Below are 15,157 nucleotides of genomic sequence, written 5' to 3'. Positions count from 1 at the left end.
AACAGAAACTTAGTCATAGACCTACAGGAGGCTAAGCCTGGGTTTACGCTGCCCTAAACACATCCCACAGTACAATGGCAACTGTAAGGCCAGGTCAGTGCCTGCAAAGACTTAAACAGCCTTCCTTTGAAGGAAGTTATAGTTATACTGGGAAATAGAATCTCATCAAACCACTAATTCTAAAAAGCCTTATGAAAAACAGTCTAATTAATATATCTCAATATACTTCAGCCAGGTAGCAAACCCTACTCGCAGTGTCTTCAGCTAGAGAAACCAGCCTACCAGAGTCTATATGAGTCTTTTTGTTTTTCACATTTTTTTTTAAGAAAGAGTTTTGTGTAGCCCAGGTTGACCCCAAACTCTCTCTTCCTGCTCGCACCTCCTAAGTGTCAGGACTATGGCGTGTGCACCCAGCTGACACAGTACTGAAAGAACGCAGCATGCTAGGCAAGCACTCTCACAACTGAACTATACCCCCTGCCCCAGGAAGTCTCTCTGAGACTTCCATTTTAATGTTTCAGGAAGAACTGTTCTGTTCTGTTCTGTTCTGTTCTGTTCTGTTCTGTTTTGTTTTGTTTTGTTTTAAGATATTTACTTATTTATGTATTTTATATATGAGTGCTCTATCTGCATGTCTGCCTTCATGACAGAAGAGGGCATCAGATCCCATTATAGATGTTTGTGAACCTCCATGTATTTGCTGGGAATTGAACTCAGGACCTCTGGAAGAGCAGCCAATGCTGAGCCACCTCTCCAGCCAGAACTGATTTACTCTTACACTAGACTTCAACTCGACTTCAGGAGCAGAGAGAGATGGACAGACCGTGCAGATGAGCCCAAGTCTGACTATCATGATGCAGTGTCTGCAGGAGTAGGAAAACAGACAAGCAGAGGAAGAAAATGGGCGCCCAGCGTGCTGTGACTGCAGCTCGGCTCCCACAGTCCGTGGACGGCTGACACAGGACAGGAGGTCTCACCCACAGAAGCCTGGAACTGGGATGGAGCTGGAAGTGAGATGTTGGGCACTGAGAGCGTGAAGACCTCTGCTGGGGACTGGATGGACGGGGTGTCTTCTGCTGGTGGGGTGAAGTCTATCTCATCATCAAAATTGTCTTCAAATTCCTGCAATCAAAAGAAGCGCATATGGAAAGGCAGCTGTTAGTGCTGAAACAAGGAGTGTCCACTCGCCGCTCATCTGGAACACGCTGCCGTAACTGTTCCCCATTCATAGTCACTTCTAGGAAAAAGCTCAAGGAACTGTGCTACCTCCAAACAAGAGAACAAGTAAGATGCTTTCTTCCTTTGTGTCGCTTTGTTTGTGAGTCTGGTCTCCCATACCCCAGGCTAGCCCAGAGCTCCTGATCCTGCTGCTCCCACTCCCCGTGGGCTAGGACGTCAGGCATGCACCACCATGTCTGGAATGAGGCTAAATAAGATTTTAAAGTAAGCAATGAATACCTTTAATTCTGGAAGCTGACAGCTTAATGTTAAAAACAAAAATTTCTAAAATGCCCACAGAACTTATCATGGGAATGAATACTTGTCCAAGTTCAGAAGTTTCAAGGACAGAAAAGGCTCAAAATTTGTTAAAAGATTAAGTAATTCTTTCAAAAATCTTTGCAAAAAGATTTGTGAAATCTTTTTGCAAACTGGGTCAAAGTTAGTTTTATTTTGAAATTTTCTAAGTGCACTTATAACTACAGTGTAATTTCTAGTGAATCAAGAGTTTAACAAGCCAGTATTGAACAAGGGTCTGGAGCTGGCTGGGTGCTAAGGGCACTTGTGCTCCTGCAGAGGACCTGGGTTTGGTTGTCATCTGCCATAACACTGACAACTGACTATTCTCATGTGCTTGTGCACACACCCACACAGTTACAAATGATAAAGGTATTCGGCTTTAAAAAAGAAACTGTGCCAGGAGCTGAGTACGGTACCGCATGCCTTACGACCCCAGCTACTCAGGAGGCCTTGGTAGAAGTTCAAGGTCAGCCTGGTCAACTCAGTGAGAATATGTCTCAAAAATAAATAAATACAATAGGGTAAAAAGAGGGCTGGGAAGTAACTCATGCACTAACCAAGCACGTGGCAGAATCGGGGCTCCATCCCAGCACCACAGAACAAGGCTACCTGAGACTGCACCCACCACGCTGCGGGAATCTTCGATGACACGATGGGCAGATGCTGTCCTGACTCTCCCTAGTCTCACTCCTGCGAGCTGAGTGTCCTCTGGGGGCCCAGGTGGACTTAATGAAGATACAAAAGATTAACCAACCATTCCTTCCTTCACCCCTTAGAACCCCAGAATAGACAGAGAACGGACTCATGAACGAAGTCGTCCATGCTTCTGCCAGCGTCCTTCTTTTCCTTTTCCCTTGCTGCCTTAGAGCCCTGTCCACTAACAGGAAAAAACCCTATATAGCAAAGGAAAATTTCTGACATTTGGGCTTCTGCACAGATGTGAGCAGACATTCCCAGGCATTAGTGCTATTTGCATGCAAGGAAAGGAGGTTCTGAAAGTTGGCTCTGTGAAAGTCGATTCTGGGTGTGATGGTACAGAACTGGCTGGGTAGAGCCAGCCTCTGTGCAGGTTGACACTGGCTCAAAAGGGAAACGACGCTTAATATGGTGGCTTACAGCACTTGGTAAATGGAGGAAGGAGGACAAGAAGCTCAAGACTATGAGGGGCTTTGTGAGATTTTATGGAAGAAAAGATGGGAGGGAGGGAGGGAGGGAGGGAGGGAAAATAGAGGGGGAAAAAGTTCCATTTTTGTGTCTATGCCAGTGGGTCAGAGCACAACTTTAGGTGCTGGACCTTGCCTTCCATTCTATCAGACAGGGTCTCTCTGTTTCCTCCATTGTATAAGCTAGGCTAGCTATCCCTCTGGCTTTGGCAAATTTCCTGTCTCTGCCTCTGTCTCCCCACAGGGCACTTGGATTACAGGTAACAGTATGACTGTAGCTGGCCTTACTCGAGGTTCCAGAGTTTGATCTCAAGGCCTCATGCTTACACAGTAACTCCTTTACCCACTGAACCACCCTCCTAGCTCTCAGCTGTACACTCTTTTGTACAGTCACCAAGCCTCTCTTGTTAGAAGGACTTCATCCACCATCCCTTAAAAATGTCATTTCAATGTGGCAGCAATTATGACACACCAGTAGATATGCCAGTAGATAACCCTATAAAGATTCAAGGAGATGACACCCTATAGTAATACACACACACACACACACACACACACACACACACACACACACACACACACGATGAGGACGAGGAGGAGGAAGAGGAGGAGGAGGGGGAGGAGGGGGAGGAGGAGGGGGAGGAGGGGGAGGAGGAGGGGGAGGAGGAGGGGGAAGAAGAAATCCTGAGATAAGGCACCTGGCTTCCTGATCTGTACACTGTCTCTGTTAGAGCCACTCAACCCCTGAAACTCCCATACTCTAAGTCCAAAGGAAACCAACCCACACATCATTGTCCATAACTACTCATTCAGTCACAGACTAAAGCCGGAGAGCTCAAAGCAGTGCAGCTCCTGCATCGGTCAGGGGCAACTGCAAAGTGATGCACAATCCCAGACTCTGAGCTACCTCACAATTGGCTCCCTTGTGGATACTCACATTCAACAACCCAGATCAATCTAAGGCAAGGATGGGGTATCTAGAAACATGAGAAGGGCCAGCCTTTGGTATCAGCAACCCCATCAGACTTTTATCTCCGTCCCCAAGTGGCCAGGTTTCTGTGCAAAGTCCTTTGGCAAGACTGATGGTCAGGGGTTTTAGATTCTCTATCTATTGTTGTGCTCCCAACGGAGAAGTCAGGACGTTCCCACAGAAATGTGTGCATCCATGTGAGCCTGGGGTGAGTGTTGATGCATAAAGCCCACAGGTGGCCACAGGCCACCAGTGCCGGACTGTTGCCTGGGCTGAGGAGTCCCTCCAGGTCTCCCTGCATTTAGCTTTCTGTGCAGGGCAGAGTGTTGAGCTAGGAGGGCAATGCACTTCCCCATCTCCTCAGAGCCACCACAGACTCCAAGTAAAGAGAAGCCACAATAAAAATAGCACAAGAGGGTCTGGGGAGACAGAGAATGTACTGGCATGAAAGTGTTTTGAGACAGGCTGTCCTTCAACTAGCAACCCTCTTCCCTCAGCCTCCCATGTGCTGCGGTTAATCATGCAGCCATACCCAGCTAATCCACTCTTTTAAACAAATGCTGTGGGGCTTTAATGTGTCAACAGATGGGCAGTAATTTCTAGAGAAGTCTCAACTGGCTTGCTGGTAGATCCCATCCATCTGCTGCTACAATGCCAGACCCTCTTATGCTGACTGCAGGTAGGAAATGGTCTATGCAGCAAGTGCTACTCTCTTTAGGGAATTAAAGTTTAGAGTCAAACTTGAGGTTTCTGGTGTCCTTCCTCATATAAAAAACTGTTGAGGAAATCCCTTTGCTTTTGTGAAGTAATGATCACAAATGTGCCAGCCTATACAAAAGCCTGAGAGAAGCCAAACCCTGCCTGGCCTTCTGTGCAGACCATAAACAATGAACTCAATCACCACACATCGTTCCTCATTTAAACAAACATGTAAGACATGGGCTGGGGAGATGGTTAAGAGCACTGACTGCTCTTCCAGAGGTCCTGAGTTCAATTTCCAACAACCACATGGTGGCTCACAACCATCTGTAATGGGATCTGATGCCCTCTTCTGGTGTGTCTGAAGTGTACTTAACATTTAATAAATAAATAAATAAATCTTAAAAAAACAAAATGTAAGACACACTACCAGTAAGTGCTTATTGTGAGAGAGGCTCCAAGGAGGCTGGAGAGATAGCTCCATGGTGAACTCTTTGTTGTGCAAGCATGAGGACCTGGGTTCAGTACCTAGCACCCATATAAAAAGCCGGACATGGTGATGCACACTTGTAATCACATTGCTGGGGAGGTTTAAACAGGTGGATCCCTGGTGTCACTGGCTGGCCAGCCTAGCCTTGCCCATGAGCTCCAGTCCCAGTGAAAGACCCTGTCTCAAGAAAACAACTTGGGATGCCTCCCAAAGAACAACCTGTAAGGTTGACCTCTGGCCTCTATATGTACATGAACATACACAGGAGAGTACTCGTACATACACATGCAATATGTACACACACACACACACACACACACACACACACACACAACTCCCTAAGGTAAGGCCGGCAAGCTACACCTGATGGATCAATTCCAAACTGCCTACTTTTGTCAATCAAACTGGCACAAACAGAGCATCTGTTATTGATACAGCATGACAATGGCAGGGTGGAGGGTGAGAAGGCTATGACAGAGACTGTGTGGACCACAATGTTTTGCTATATACAAGAAAAGGAAAAGTCTGTTGACCCTTGTTCCCAAGAGAATGTGGTCGACAAAAATGCTATTGATAAATGTGTCAGAGGATATTTTAGGGCTAGGGACATGGCTCAGTCAGTAAATTACTTGCCTTGTACAATGAGGAGGACCTGAGTTCAAACTCCAGAACACATGTAAAAATGCTGGATGTAGTTGCAAGGCCAGCACTAGGGAGGTAGAAAAAGAAGGATCCCCGAGGTCGGACAGCCAGCCAGTCTACCCTACTCCGCAAACTCCAGGCCAGTGAAACCCCTGGCTCAAGGGTTACTGAAGACTGAATTTGAGCTTGTAGTCTGGCTTCCATATATACCCCTATATGCGCGTGTGCAAACACATACATCCACATTCACCTTAAAAACCAGCAGATAATTTTAAATGTCCATGCCATCTGTGCTCACCTTAAAGTCTATTTCTGGGTCCTTACAGCAGGAAACACAGTTTGCAATTAACACTATCAGTATCAATAAACTGCACACCGACAGGATCACAAACAAGGAGGGAACTTCTACAACAGGTACTTCCCCTGCAAAAAACAGAAATTATGTTAAAAACATGTAATTCTCAAGTCAACTTTAATTAACTGAACCAACATTCTGGATATGAATGGATCTGAGGACTCACAAAAAAATATTGTTCAAGCACTCTAGAAGAAGCCAAGCCCATTTTGTCTACCTTATAACTACAGTAGACTTCGAGAGGCACTGCAGAGACAGTTCCCAGCCATTCCACTGAGCTCCACCAATGCTCAGATCTTACATTGGCATGGTGCTTTCCCAATCTTAGGGCAAGACTGGTCCACAGGCTGAGCTGAGCCTCAGGCTACCCTTGAATTGCCTCCCCTCCAACTTCTGGCAGTTTCTCAGTCTTCCGGACACTTTTGGCGAGTGCTGATCCGTTATGTGTGGTACATCCTTTAACTTGGGTGGCCTGATGTTCCCAAGACTATGGAGTGATTACAGATACTTGGGAAGAATCTAGAAGAGAGATATTTAGGGAGAATCTCAAACAGTACAGGAGGAAACGCCACGGGTCCTGCATTTGTAGCACATCAGAGACACATGACTTGTTCCTGGTGGAGTGAACTCTGTCTTGTCACCATCAAGTCATCATGTGTTCCCTCTATGCCTTATGAGCAGATCCAAAGCCCAGTGCATTCCACTGATGAAGTTCTGAGAGGCCTGAATGAACTGCCAATAGAGACTAAGTTCTGTTTTAATAACCAAGGTCAATTTTTTTTTCAGACAAAAGATCTTCTCGGGAGTTCAAGGCCAGCCTGGTCTACAGAGTGAGTTCCAGGACAGCCAGGGCTACACATAGAAACCCTGTCTCGAAAAACCAAAAAAAAAAAAAAAAAAAAAAAAAAAAAAAAAAAACCCCACCTTCAAAGTCATTATTTTTTTAATAAGGCATTTTTTATTAGATATTTTTTTCATTTACATTTCAAATGCTATCCCCAAAGCCCACTATAAAGCAACCCTGATGCCCCATTCTTACCAGAGATGCTGAGGAGTGGGCTGAAGACTTCAGGGAACCTGTGTATCAGCCAAGGTTTGTCTAGAATCTAGTAAAGAGCTTGGGGGACAGCTCAGTGGTTAAAGACACCAGCTTCTCTTCCATAGGATCTGGGTTTGATTCCTAGGTCCTAATGGAGGCTCACATTCACCTGTAACTCCAGTTCCAGGAGAATCTTGAGGGCACTGCATTCACACAGTCTACACCCATACAAATAAAATATGTATATATTTTCCAATCAGGATTTCATTTCTGACCTGGAACTCACTATAAACCAACCAGATTAACTTCAAGCTCCCCAAAATATACACCAGCTACTGAGTGCCAAGACTAAAAGAATGTGCTGCCCTGCTCAGCTTTCCACCTTACTTTTTTTTGACACGTCTCTCTGAACCTGGATCCCACTGAGTTCTAGAATGGCTGTTCAGCAAGCCCAGTGATGTACCTGTTTCTGCCATGCCAGCACTAAGACTGCGTCTGGGTACCACTGCAGCTGGCATCTGTACACAGATGCTACGGGTCAAATCAGGTCCTCCATGCTCACTCAGGAAGCACTTCACTGACTGAGCCATCTCTCCATGCCCACCATATTTTAATTTTAATAACTCCACTTGGATGCATACAATAAAGATCAAATGTGACCCTAGAGAACTGTATAACCAAGTGCTTTCATATCCAATGTCAGATTTTACTGACTTTAAAACCATGGTTTGTCCATCACTTTTCCCCCATGTGTATGCATGTGCACATATGCTCCTGGAAGCCAGAGACCAATGTCAGCAATCTTGCTCAATCATTTTTACATTTTATCCTTTCATAGCAGAACTCTCAATCAAACCCAGAGCTCATTGATAGGACCAGTCACCCCTACTCCACCTCGAGTATTGCCAGCCCCACACCTGGTGTTCACATGGATTCAGGAGACCTGAACTCCAGGCTTCCTTCTTGAGTGACAAGTGCTTTAGTTGCTGAACCATCTTCCCAGGGCCCCCTCCCCTTTTTGTCTAGACAGGAACTTGCTATATAATCTAGGCTGACCTCAAGCTTTCAATTCTCTGTCCTCAGTTTAGAATTATAGATGTGTACCATTATATCCAGCTTGCCGCTACATTTTAACTTCTCTGAATGTCAAGGGCATAACACTTAAACCAAGTTGATTTAACTGGCAGCATTCTTTGCTTATAATGGTACAAAAGGAAAGGTATAGCTTATAATTGATTGTATCTGAGATTTGATAAAATGCAGCATTATTTCATCTGATTGGCACAACACCTGATGTAACTGGACCAGCTCCACATCACAGATAAGGAAAACTGATATTCCCAGAGCCTGTAGTGGGAAAGCAGCTCTGGTGGCCAGGTGTTAGGAACATTTCCCCACCCTCCCTAGACAACTCGGCTTTAAAGCCTTCCTGCGGTTAACTTTTTCATTCTTTTGTCTCAGTATATAGCCCTGGCTGGCCTGGAACCCACAGAGCTGCACCTGCCTCTGTGTGAGAATTAGGTATGTGCCACCACACCTGGCCCCATAGTTTACCATTTACACTCATGGGCAGCGTGGGCTTCTAAGCCCCTTCTCCAAACTCTACAAAGGTAATATCATTTCCTTTCCTGTCTTTTACTGTAATTGTTTGTTTAATTTTCAAGCACTAACCTATTTCTTATAAAAATGGATCACAGGGCTGCCTGAAGGCTGGCCCAATGATCTGATTCACAACTTGGTCTTCTGTGAGTCATTAGGCTGGCATGAGAAGACATACTCATGCTAACAATGAGTCCTGCCAAGCTCAGCCCTACCTTCTTATGTACTTTGTTTTGTTTTCCTCCTCTGGCCCTTTTGGGGTGTGTGTGTGTGTGTGTGTGTGTACATGTTCACAACGGCAGGTGCACAAATGTATGCCAGTGTACATACTTGAGTGCATATGGGAGGACAGTGTCAGGTGGTGGTGGTCCTCAGATCTCTCGCTGTTCTAGAACCTCACCATGTAGGCCAGGCTAGCTGGCTGAGGGTTGCAGGAACAGTCTCCAGCCCTGACTTGCCGTTCCTGGGACTACAGCGGTACACCGCTGTACATCGCTTGTTATGTAGAGTCTCGGGATTTCAGGCCTTCCTCCTTACACTAGTGAAGGAAAAACTCCTATAAAATGAGGAAATGAAGCCACAGACTGGAAGGTGAGCTGGGTTTGCTCAAACCACAGAAAGGAAGTAAATTCTAGAAGCAGGAACCACAACTGAAATCCCCAGCTCTGTGGTTAAACCAGAAAGCCAGACTCAGAAAGACTCCTGGCTGCAACTGTCGGGACACTATGAAGCCAGTTTCTCTTTAACAGGCTTTGCCTCCAGCATTCAGAAATGCATAAGACAAAGCAATCGTCTGCTACAGAAAAACATCCACAGTGACAGCCTGTCACCATGCCCTCAGACAGCTCCTCAGGCTCCACAGAGGAGGAGGAAGATAATGAGGGGCTTGGGTCACTTAATATGCTTCTCCCGAGACACAATTTAAAAACACCTGGCACCCCAAGAGCACATTCCACTGCATTTTGATTCCAGTTTTCAGAGCCCTCTAATAGCTATCTATCTAGTACTTGACTTACTAAGCAGAAAACTTGGGGAACTCTACGAGGTAGGTAGGTAGATGCTATTTGCTTTAGAGACAGGTAATTTGGAAAGGGTGGTAATTTCCCAGTAATGACTCATAGTGGGTCAGGAGCTGCTAGCTGCCTATTAATTTAGCCATTATAAATCCAGCCAATTATCTGAGCATGGTCCCCAGAACCTCCAATGAAACCTGTGTGCGTGTGTAATTAACTAGAGACTCGCCTGGTAAAAAGAAATTGATGACCAATGTTCAAATCCCTTGGGGCTCACACACCATTGATTCTCTCTCTGTGTCATTCCTCTTTGGTTCCCAGCTGACATATTTGTGTAAGGAGAATGTCCTCCCATTTGCCAGGTGGTTAACTGGTAGCTAGAGTTAAAGAAGGGCAGGCTAGATGCTGTGACAATGTCTGTTTACCACCCAGGAAGGGCATCAACAACAGTCAAACAAATTATCCCACCCAAGTCTAGCTTGAGGAACCAATGAGTGTCTTTAAAACAAACCAACCACAGTTGTCTATGCACAAACTGTGTGTGTGTATGTGTGGGGTGCACCTATGGAGGGCACAGAATAACTCCCTGGAGTAAGTTCTCCCCACCCTTCTGTGGGTCCTGTGATGGAACTGAGGTCACTGGGCTTCTGCAGCAAGCAACTTAGCTGCTGAGCCGTCTTGAAGGCCCTCATTGAGTTTCTTGTGGAAAAAGCCCACCCTGGCATGGGTGACTCCTCACAGGAGCTCTTCATCACCTTAAAACCCTAACAGGCACATTCAAGACCACACCTTGTAAGCCACATACACCCAGTCCAACACAAAAATCACAAGCTTAATTAAAATATTATGAGACCTAATTTTTTAAAGGATTTATTTATTATAAATAAGTATACTGTAGCTGTCTTCAGACACACCAGTAGAGGGCATCAGATCCCATTACAGATGGTTGTGAGCTACCATGTGGTTGCTGGGATTTGAACTCAGGACCTTCGGAAGAGCAGTTAGTGCTCTTACCCACTGAGCCATCTCTCCAGCCCGAGACCTAATTTTTTATTATGTATCTCTCTGGGTGGAGCTCTTCTGGGAGTTGGTTCTCTTCTTCCACTGTGGGTTCTACAGATCAAACTCAGACTGTAAGAGTTGTATGGCAAATGCCCTTACCTACTGAGCCATCTCACCAGCCTATATTAAAAGATTTCTTTTTTATAAGTTTATTTTGTTTGATTTTCTTTTTTGGTGGGCGGGGGTAACTCAATTGTACAGTTCTTAAGTGTAAGCTCTGTAGGTGACAATGTCTTATACTGTCACTAAATTGAGCACATGTGTGGGCTAGTACCTCTCAAGAGAGACCATGTGCAGCTAGGGTAAGAGGAGAACTGGTATCTGAGGTGAAAATCTACAAGCCTTCCTCCTCGTTCTCCAACAGAATAGTAACAGAGATTTTCTCCTTCTTCCCTTTCTTTTTTGAGACAGAGTCACTATATAGCCCTGACTATCTTAGAACTAGCTATGTAGACCAGGATGGCTTTGAACTTAAGAGAGATTTGCATGTGCAGGGATTAAAGCAGTGAGCCACCAAGCCTGACTTGTAATTATTCTTAATGATGCTACACTGTTCCCACATGCCAGCAGGTGCTCTGCAGAAGTCTGCTCTCCAGCCTTCTGCCAAGACTCCAGCAGCCTCCGATTGCTGTTTTCTGCTATGTTTCAGGCTCACCTTTTAAATAGTTGCTGCTTCAGACCTCTGGCAAATCAGCTCTACAAGAGCCAATTGCCTGTTTATTTAAGACTGCAGCCTAAGAACTAGACATGTAACTCAATAATGCCATGCTAGCCTGTGCTGGCTTAGCATGTATGAGTCCCTGGATTTGTGGTGGTGGTAGCAGTAATGATGATGCCCAGCCCTGGGCAGCTGACCTGCTTATTACTCATTCATTACAGGCATTACAACTACTCTGTTACTACTTTGTACCACTGTTGGTTTCAGAGTGGTCCTTCCACAATGTGGGTCCTGGGCCCTGCACTCAGGATGTCAGGGTTGATAATACACCCCCTTATATATTCTTAAACTAGAGTTTTAGTCTGCTAGGACTAGAGCAACAAAGAATCACAAGCTGGGTGGCTGGAACAGTCAGAAAGCATTACTTCCCAAGTTCCAAGCTCAAGACCCAAGACCAAGGTGTTGGCAGGACAGTCAAGGCCTCATCCTGCACCCTCAGGCTCCTACAGCCTCGTCCTGCACCCTCAGGCTGCTACGGCCTCGTCCTGCATCCTCAGACTCCTACGGCCTCGTCCTGCACCCTCAGACTCCTACGGCCTCGTCCTGCATCCTCAGACTCCTACGGCCTCGTCCTGCACCCTCAGACTCTATCACCTTTGCAGTCCAGCTTCTTGCTGAGCTTCCCTTGTTCTTCATTTGGGGGCCATGGGGTCCTCCCTCTAACCACACCAATCTTCTTTTACTACCTTACACTTACCTACCAGGAACCTAAAACTGACAACCACCCCAGCCCACAACCCCTTGCCATCAGTAGGAACCATCCCTAGAGTCTCAAGTGAGGATCTGCCTTTGGACACCGATTGCATTTCCTCATCACAGAACTGATCACACAATCTTTAATGCCCCTAGCTAAATGGGGCCAGGGATTAGTCTTACCTATAATCTACCACTGATTCCCCGGGTCCTAGTAAAAAGACTGTCTAAAAAATAATGAGGTGCATGGCTCTTGAGATGGACCTCTGGTCTCCAAATACAAGCATACATGTATACCTGCAAAGATATGCACACTCATGCTTGTGAGCATGCACGCACACACCACACAAATGCAAGGGGAGGAGGTCTCAGAGGATACTTCTACAAGGGGATAACTTTTACTGAAATAAAATCCCACAGACTGAGGGCCCCCAGCAACATGTTCACCTTATTGTTCTGCATGCTGAAGTTCAAGCTCATGCTGAAGTTCAAGCAACAGGCTGGCTTCTCCTGTAGCCTCTAGCCTTCTCCTCGCTGATGCTGTCCTCTTACTACAACCTCCCATGGTCTTCTGTGTGCATATCACTGCTGTCTCCTTGACCTCATTTCCTCTTCTTGTGTACAGTAATCAGGCTGCATTAAGAGCCTACCATGATGACCGTATTTGAACTTAGTCACCTCTTCAAAGGCTCAAGCTCCAAGAACAATCAGTCTTAGGTGCTGGTGTGGTATGAACAATTCATACCCACAATACAGAAACTGTGGATGAGTGCGTGTATGTGCACATTCATGAGTATATAGGCACATTTGTGCATGCAACTGCACCTGCACACGTGTGCATGTGGACAGGCCAGAGGACAAATGCAGCTGTCATGCCTCAGTTGCCATTCACCTTGTTTTTTGAGACAAGGTTCTCACCAGCCCGGGACTTGCCAAGGAGTTCCAAAGCTCTATGTATTTCTGCCTCTCTAATGCTGGGGCTGCAGGTCTGCCCTGGCCTCCCATGCCCAGCTTCTTTTACATGGGATCCGAGGACTGACCTCAGACTGAGTTATCACCCCAGCCCCAATGTTGTTGTGGTTTTAGTTTTGTTTTTGTATTGAAGCAGAATCTTGCCATGTAGCTTTGGCTAGCTTTAAAGTCATAGAAATTCTCCTATCTTAACTGCTGGGACTACAGGTGTGTAGGTCATCACATGTCCAATTTAAAAACTAACTTAAGCCAGGTGGTACTGGTGCATGCCTTTAATCTTAGAACTTGGGCAGCCTGGCCTACACAGTGAGTTCCAGGACAGCCAAGACTAACACAGTGAAACCCTGTCTCAAAAAAAAAATTTTTTTTAATTTAAAAATTTAAAAGAAGAAAGAGAAAAAAAGAAAAGAACCACAAAATAAAAACCAACTAACTTAAGATGGCCATGCTACTGGTGAAGAGGCTGGAGATCCCAGGAGTAAATCCAGGCCACTTTCCACTCTGTCTCCCCAGGACCCCTGAGGGGCTTGCTTAGTTCACACTCCCTGACCAGCAAAGGCAAGCCAAGCTCCAGGGAGGCAAGCTGTCTACAATGCATCCACTTCCCACTTCCCACTTCCCAGACCCTCTCACCTTGGAAAGCTGACACAAGACAAACATGTGCCTGTGTGAGAACTGGGGACACAGGGCTGGCCTGATAAAGGAGACCTGAAGCCAAGCACCAGCAATCTTCCAAACTGGTCCTGCCAGAAAGCCCACCTCTGAAATGCAGAGCTTTGGCTTTTCTTTTTCTAGTGAGGTTTTAAAGAATTTTTTTTCTACATATATATGGGGGGAGGGTATATGCACATGAGTACAAGTACCTGTGAAGGACAAAAGAGGGAACTGGGTCCCCCTGAGCTGGAGTTACAGGCAGATGTGAGCCACCAATGTGGGTCCTCTGGAAGAACAGGAAAGCACTATTAACTGCTGAGCTGTTGCTTCAGCCCTGCTTTTCTTTTTAAGCAGGTTAGAACTAAGAAAACCATCTTTCTCTTCCAACACCCCAATGTACAGCTCTGCATCCCAAAGATATGTAACTCGAGCCTCCCTCACACTGTTTAAGGGAAATTGTGGACAATCACTGTGTGTCCCCCAGTGATTTACACATCAAAATTGCAAACCCATCTATCATAAAAGCTTTCTACACATAGAACCTTAAGTCACTAATGTTTTCTGTGTGCCTAATGTAACAGTACACCCTTTATAATAGCACTAAACGATCTAGACTCTCTCCAATGGGTTCTAATATTAGAAAGAGGAAACAAAAAATAGCACTAAATACACTCTGCCACACGCTGAGGGCCGATGGATGAATCAAAGATTCCACAAGAACCCTAGGCAGAAGACTAGCGGCCTCAGAATACAAACCACACATGCTCTAACCGTGCTAATCACAACAGCAAAATGGGTGGCCCGCATTTGCTCACCACTGTTCAGTGATCATCAAGGTCAGCGAGCGTTCCTGCCCTGACAGAAGGATGACATACTTTGAAGGCTGACTGAATACCTGCGAATGACATCATTTTATATAAAACTGCCGGTTTCTCTCAGACAATCCCATTAAAACCTGTTGCTAAAACATCAAGTTATCTGTACTTATAGAACACTAAGGGATGTGGACTACACAGAAGAACTGTATATAGTGTCCTGGTCTGGTCAAAAGGGTACCAGACCAGGTGAGTTCTGTGACACTGCTATGCCCTGACCCCTCCCAACTCAGAAGTGACAAGATGGATATTCCAATAATACGAATTTCCTTTTTCTCTTTGGAATAGGATGCCACTATGTAGCCCAGGCTAGAGCTGAACTTTTAGTACTGGGATTACAGGTGTGTACCACCATGCTAAGCCTACAGTTTACCATTAGGAGTAGACAGACAGGTAAGTAAATTACAGTGCACAGAGAGTGAGGCACCATGGAACAGTAAAGCAAGGTCCAAGACACTCTTATTTTTATAGGGAATGACTAAGGAACAGGCCGTGTGTGTGTGTGTGTGTGTGTGTGTGTGTGTGTGTGTGTGCGCGCACGCGCACGTGTGTACATGCATCATGCTGTGAGAGGACAACTTATATAAGTAGACTCTCTCCTTCTATCACATGGGTCCAGGAATTGAACTCAGACCCTCAGGCTGTCAGCACACACATTTGACCACTAAATCATCTCATCAGCCCCAGCCTAGCTG

At 45.7% G+C, this 15,157-nt stretch overlaps 1 protein-coding gene across 2 annotated transcripts in view; it reads right to left on the bottom strand.

Annotated features, from left to right (window-relative positions):
- The window catches only part of Lmtk2 (lemur tyrosine kinase 2), an 87,848-nt gene that overhangs the window by 52,951 nt on the left and 19,740 nt on the right, over positions 1–15,157 (bottom strand). For both annotated transcript variants that reach the window (NM_001081109.2, XM_006504825.4), the window contains exons 2-3: positions 5,781–5,905; positions 978–1,122 (exon numbers count right to left, since the gene is read on the bottom strand). In NM_001081109.2, coding sequence (NP_001074578.1) covers positions 978–1,122; positions 5,781–5,905 — 270 coding nt within the window. The remainder of the gene's footprint in view (positions 1–977; positions 1,123–5,780; positions 5,906–15,157) is intronic.

The sequence above is a fragment of the Mus musculus genome, chromosome 5, assembly GCF_000001635.26.
Source record: "Mus musculus strain C57BL/6J chromosome 5, GRCm38.p6 C57BL/6J".
In the NCBI taxonomy this organism is placed as follows: Eukaryota; Metazoa; Chordata; class Mammalia; order Rodentia; family Muridae; genus Mus; species Mus musculus.
The sequence above is the reverse complement of the archived record's forward strand: the minus strand, read 5'-3'. Positions and strand labels throughout refer to the sequence as shown.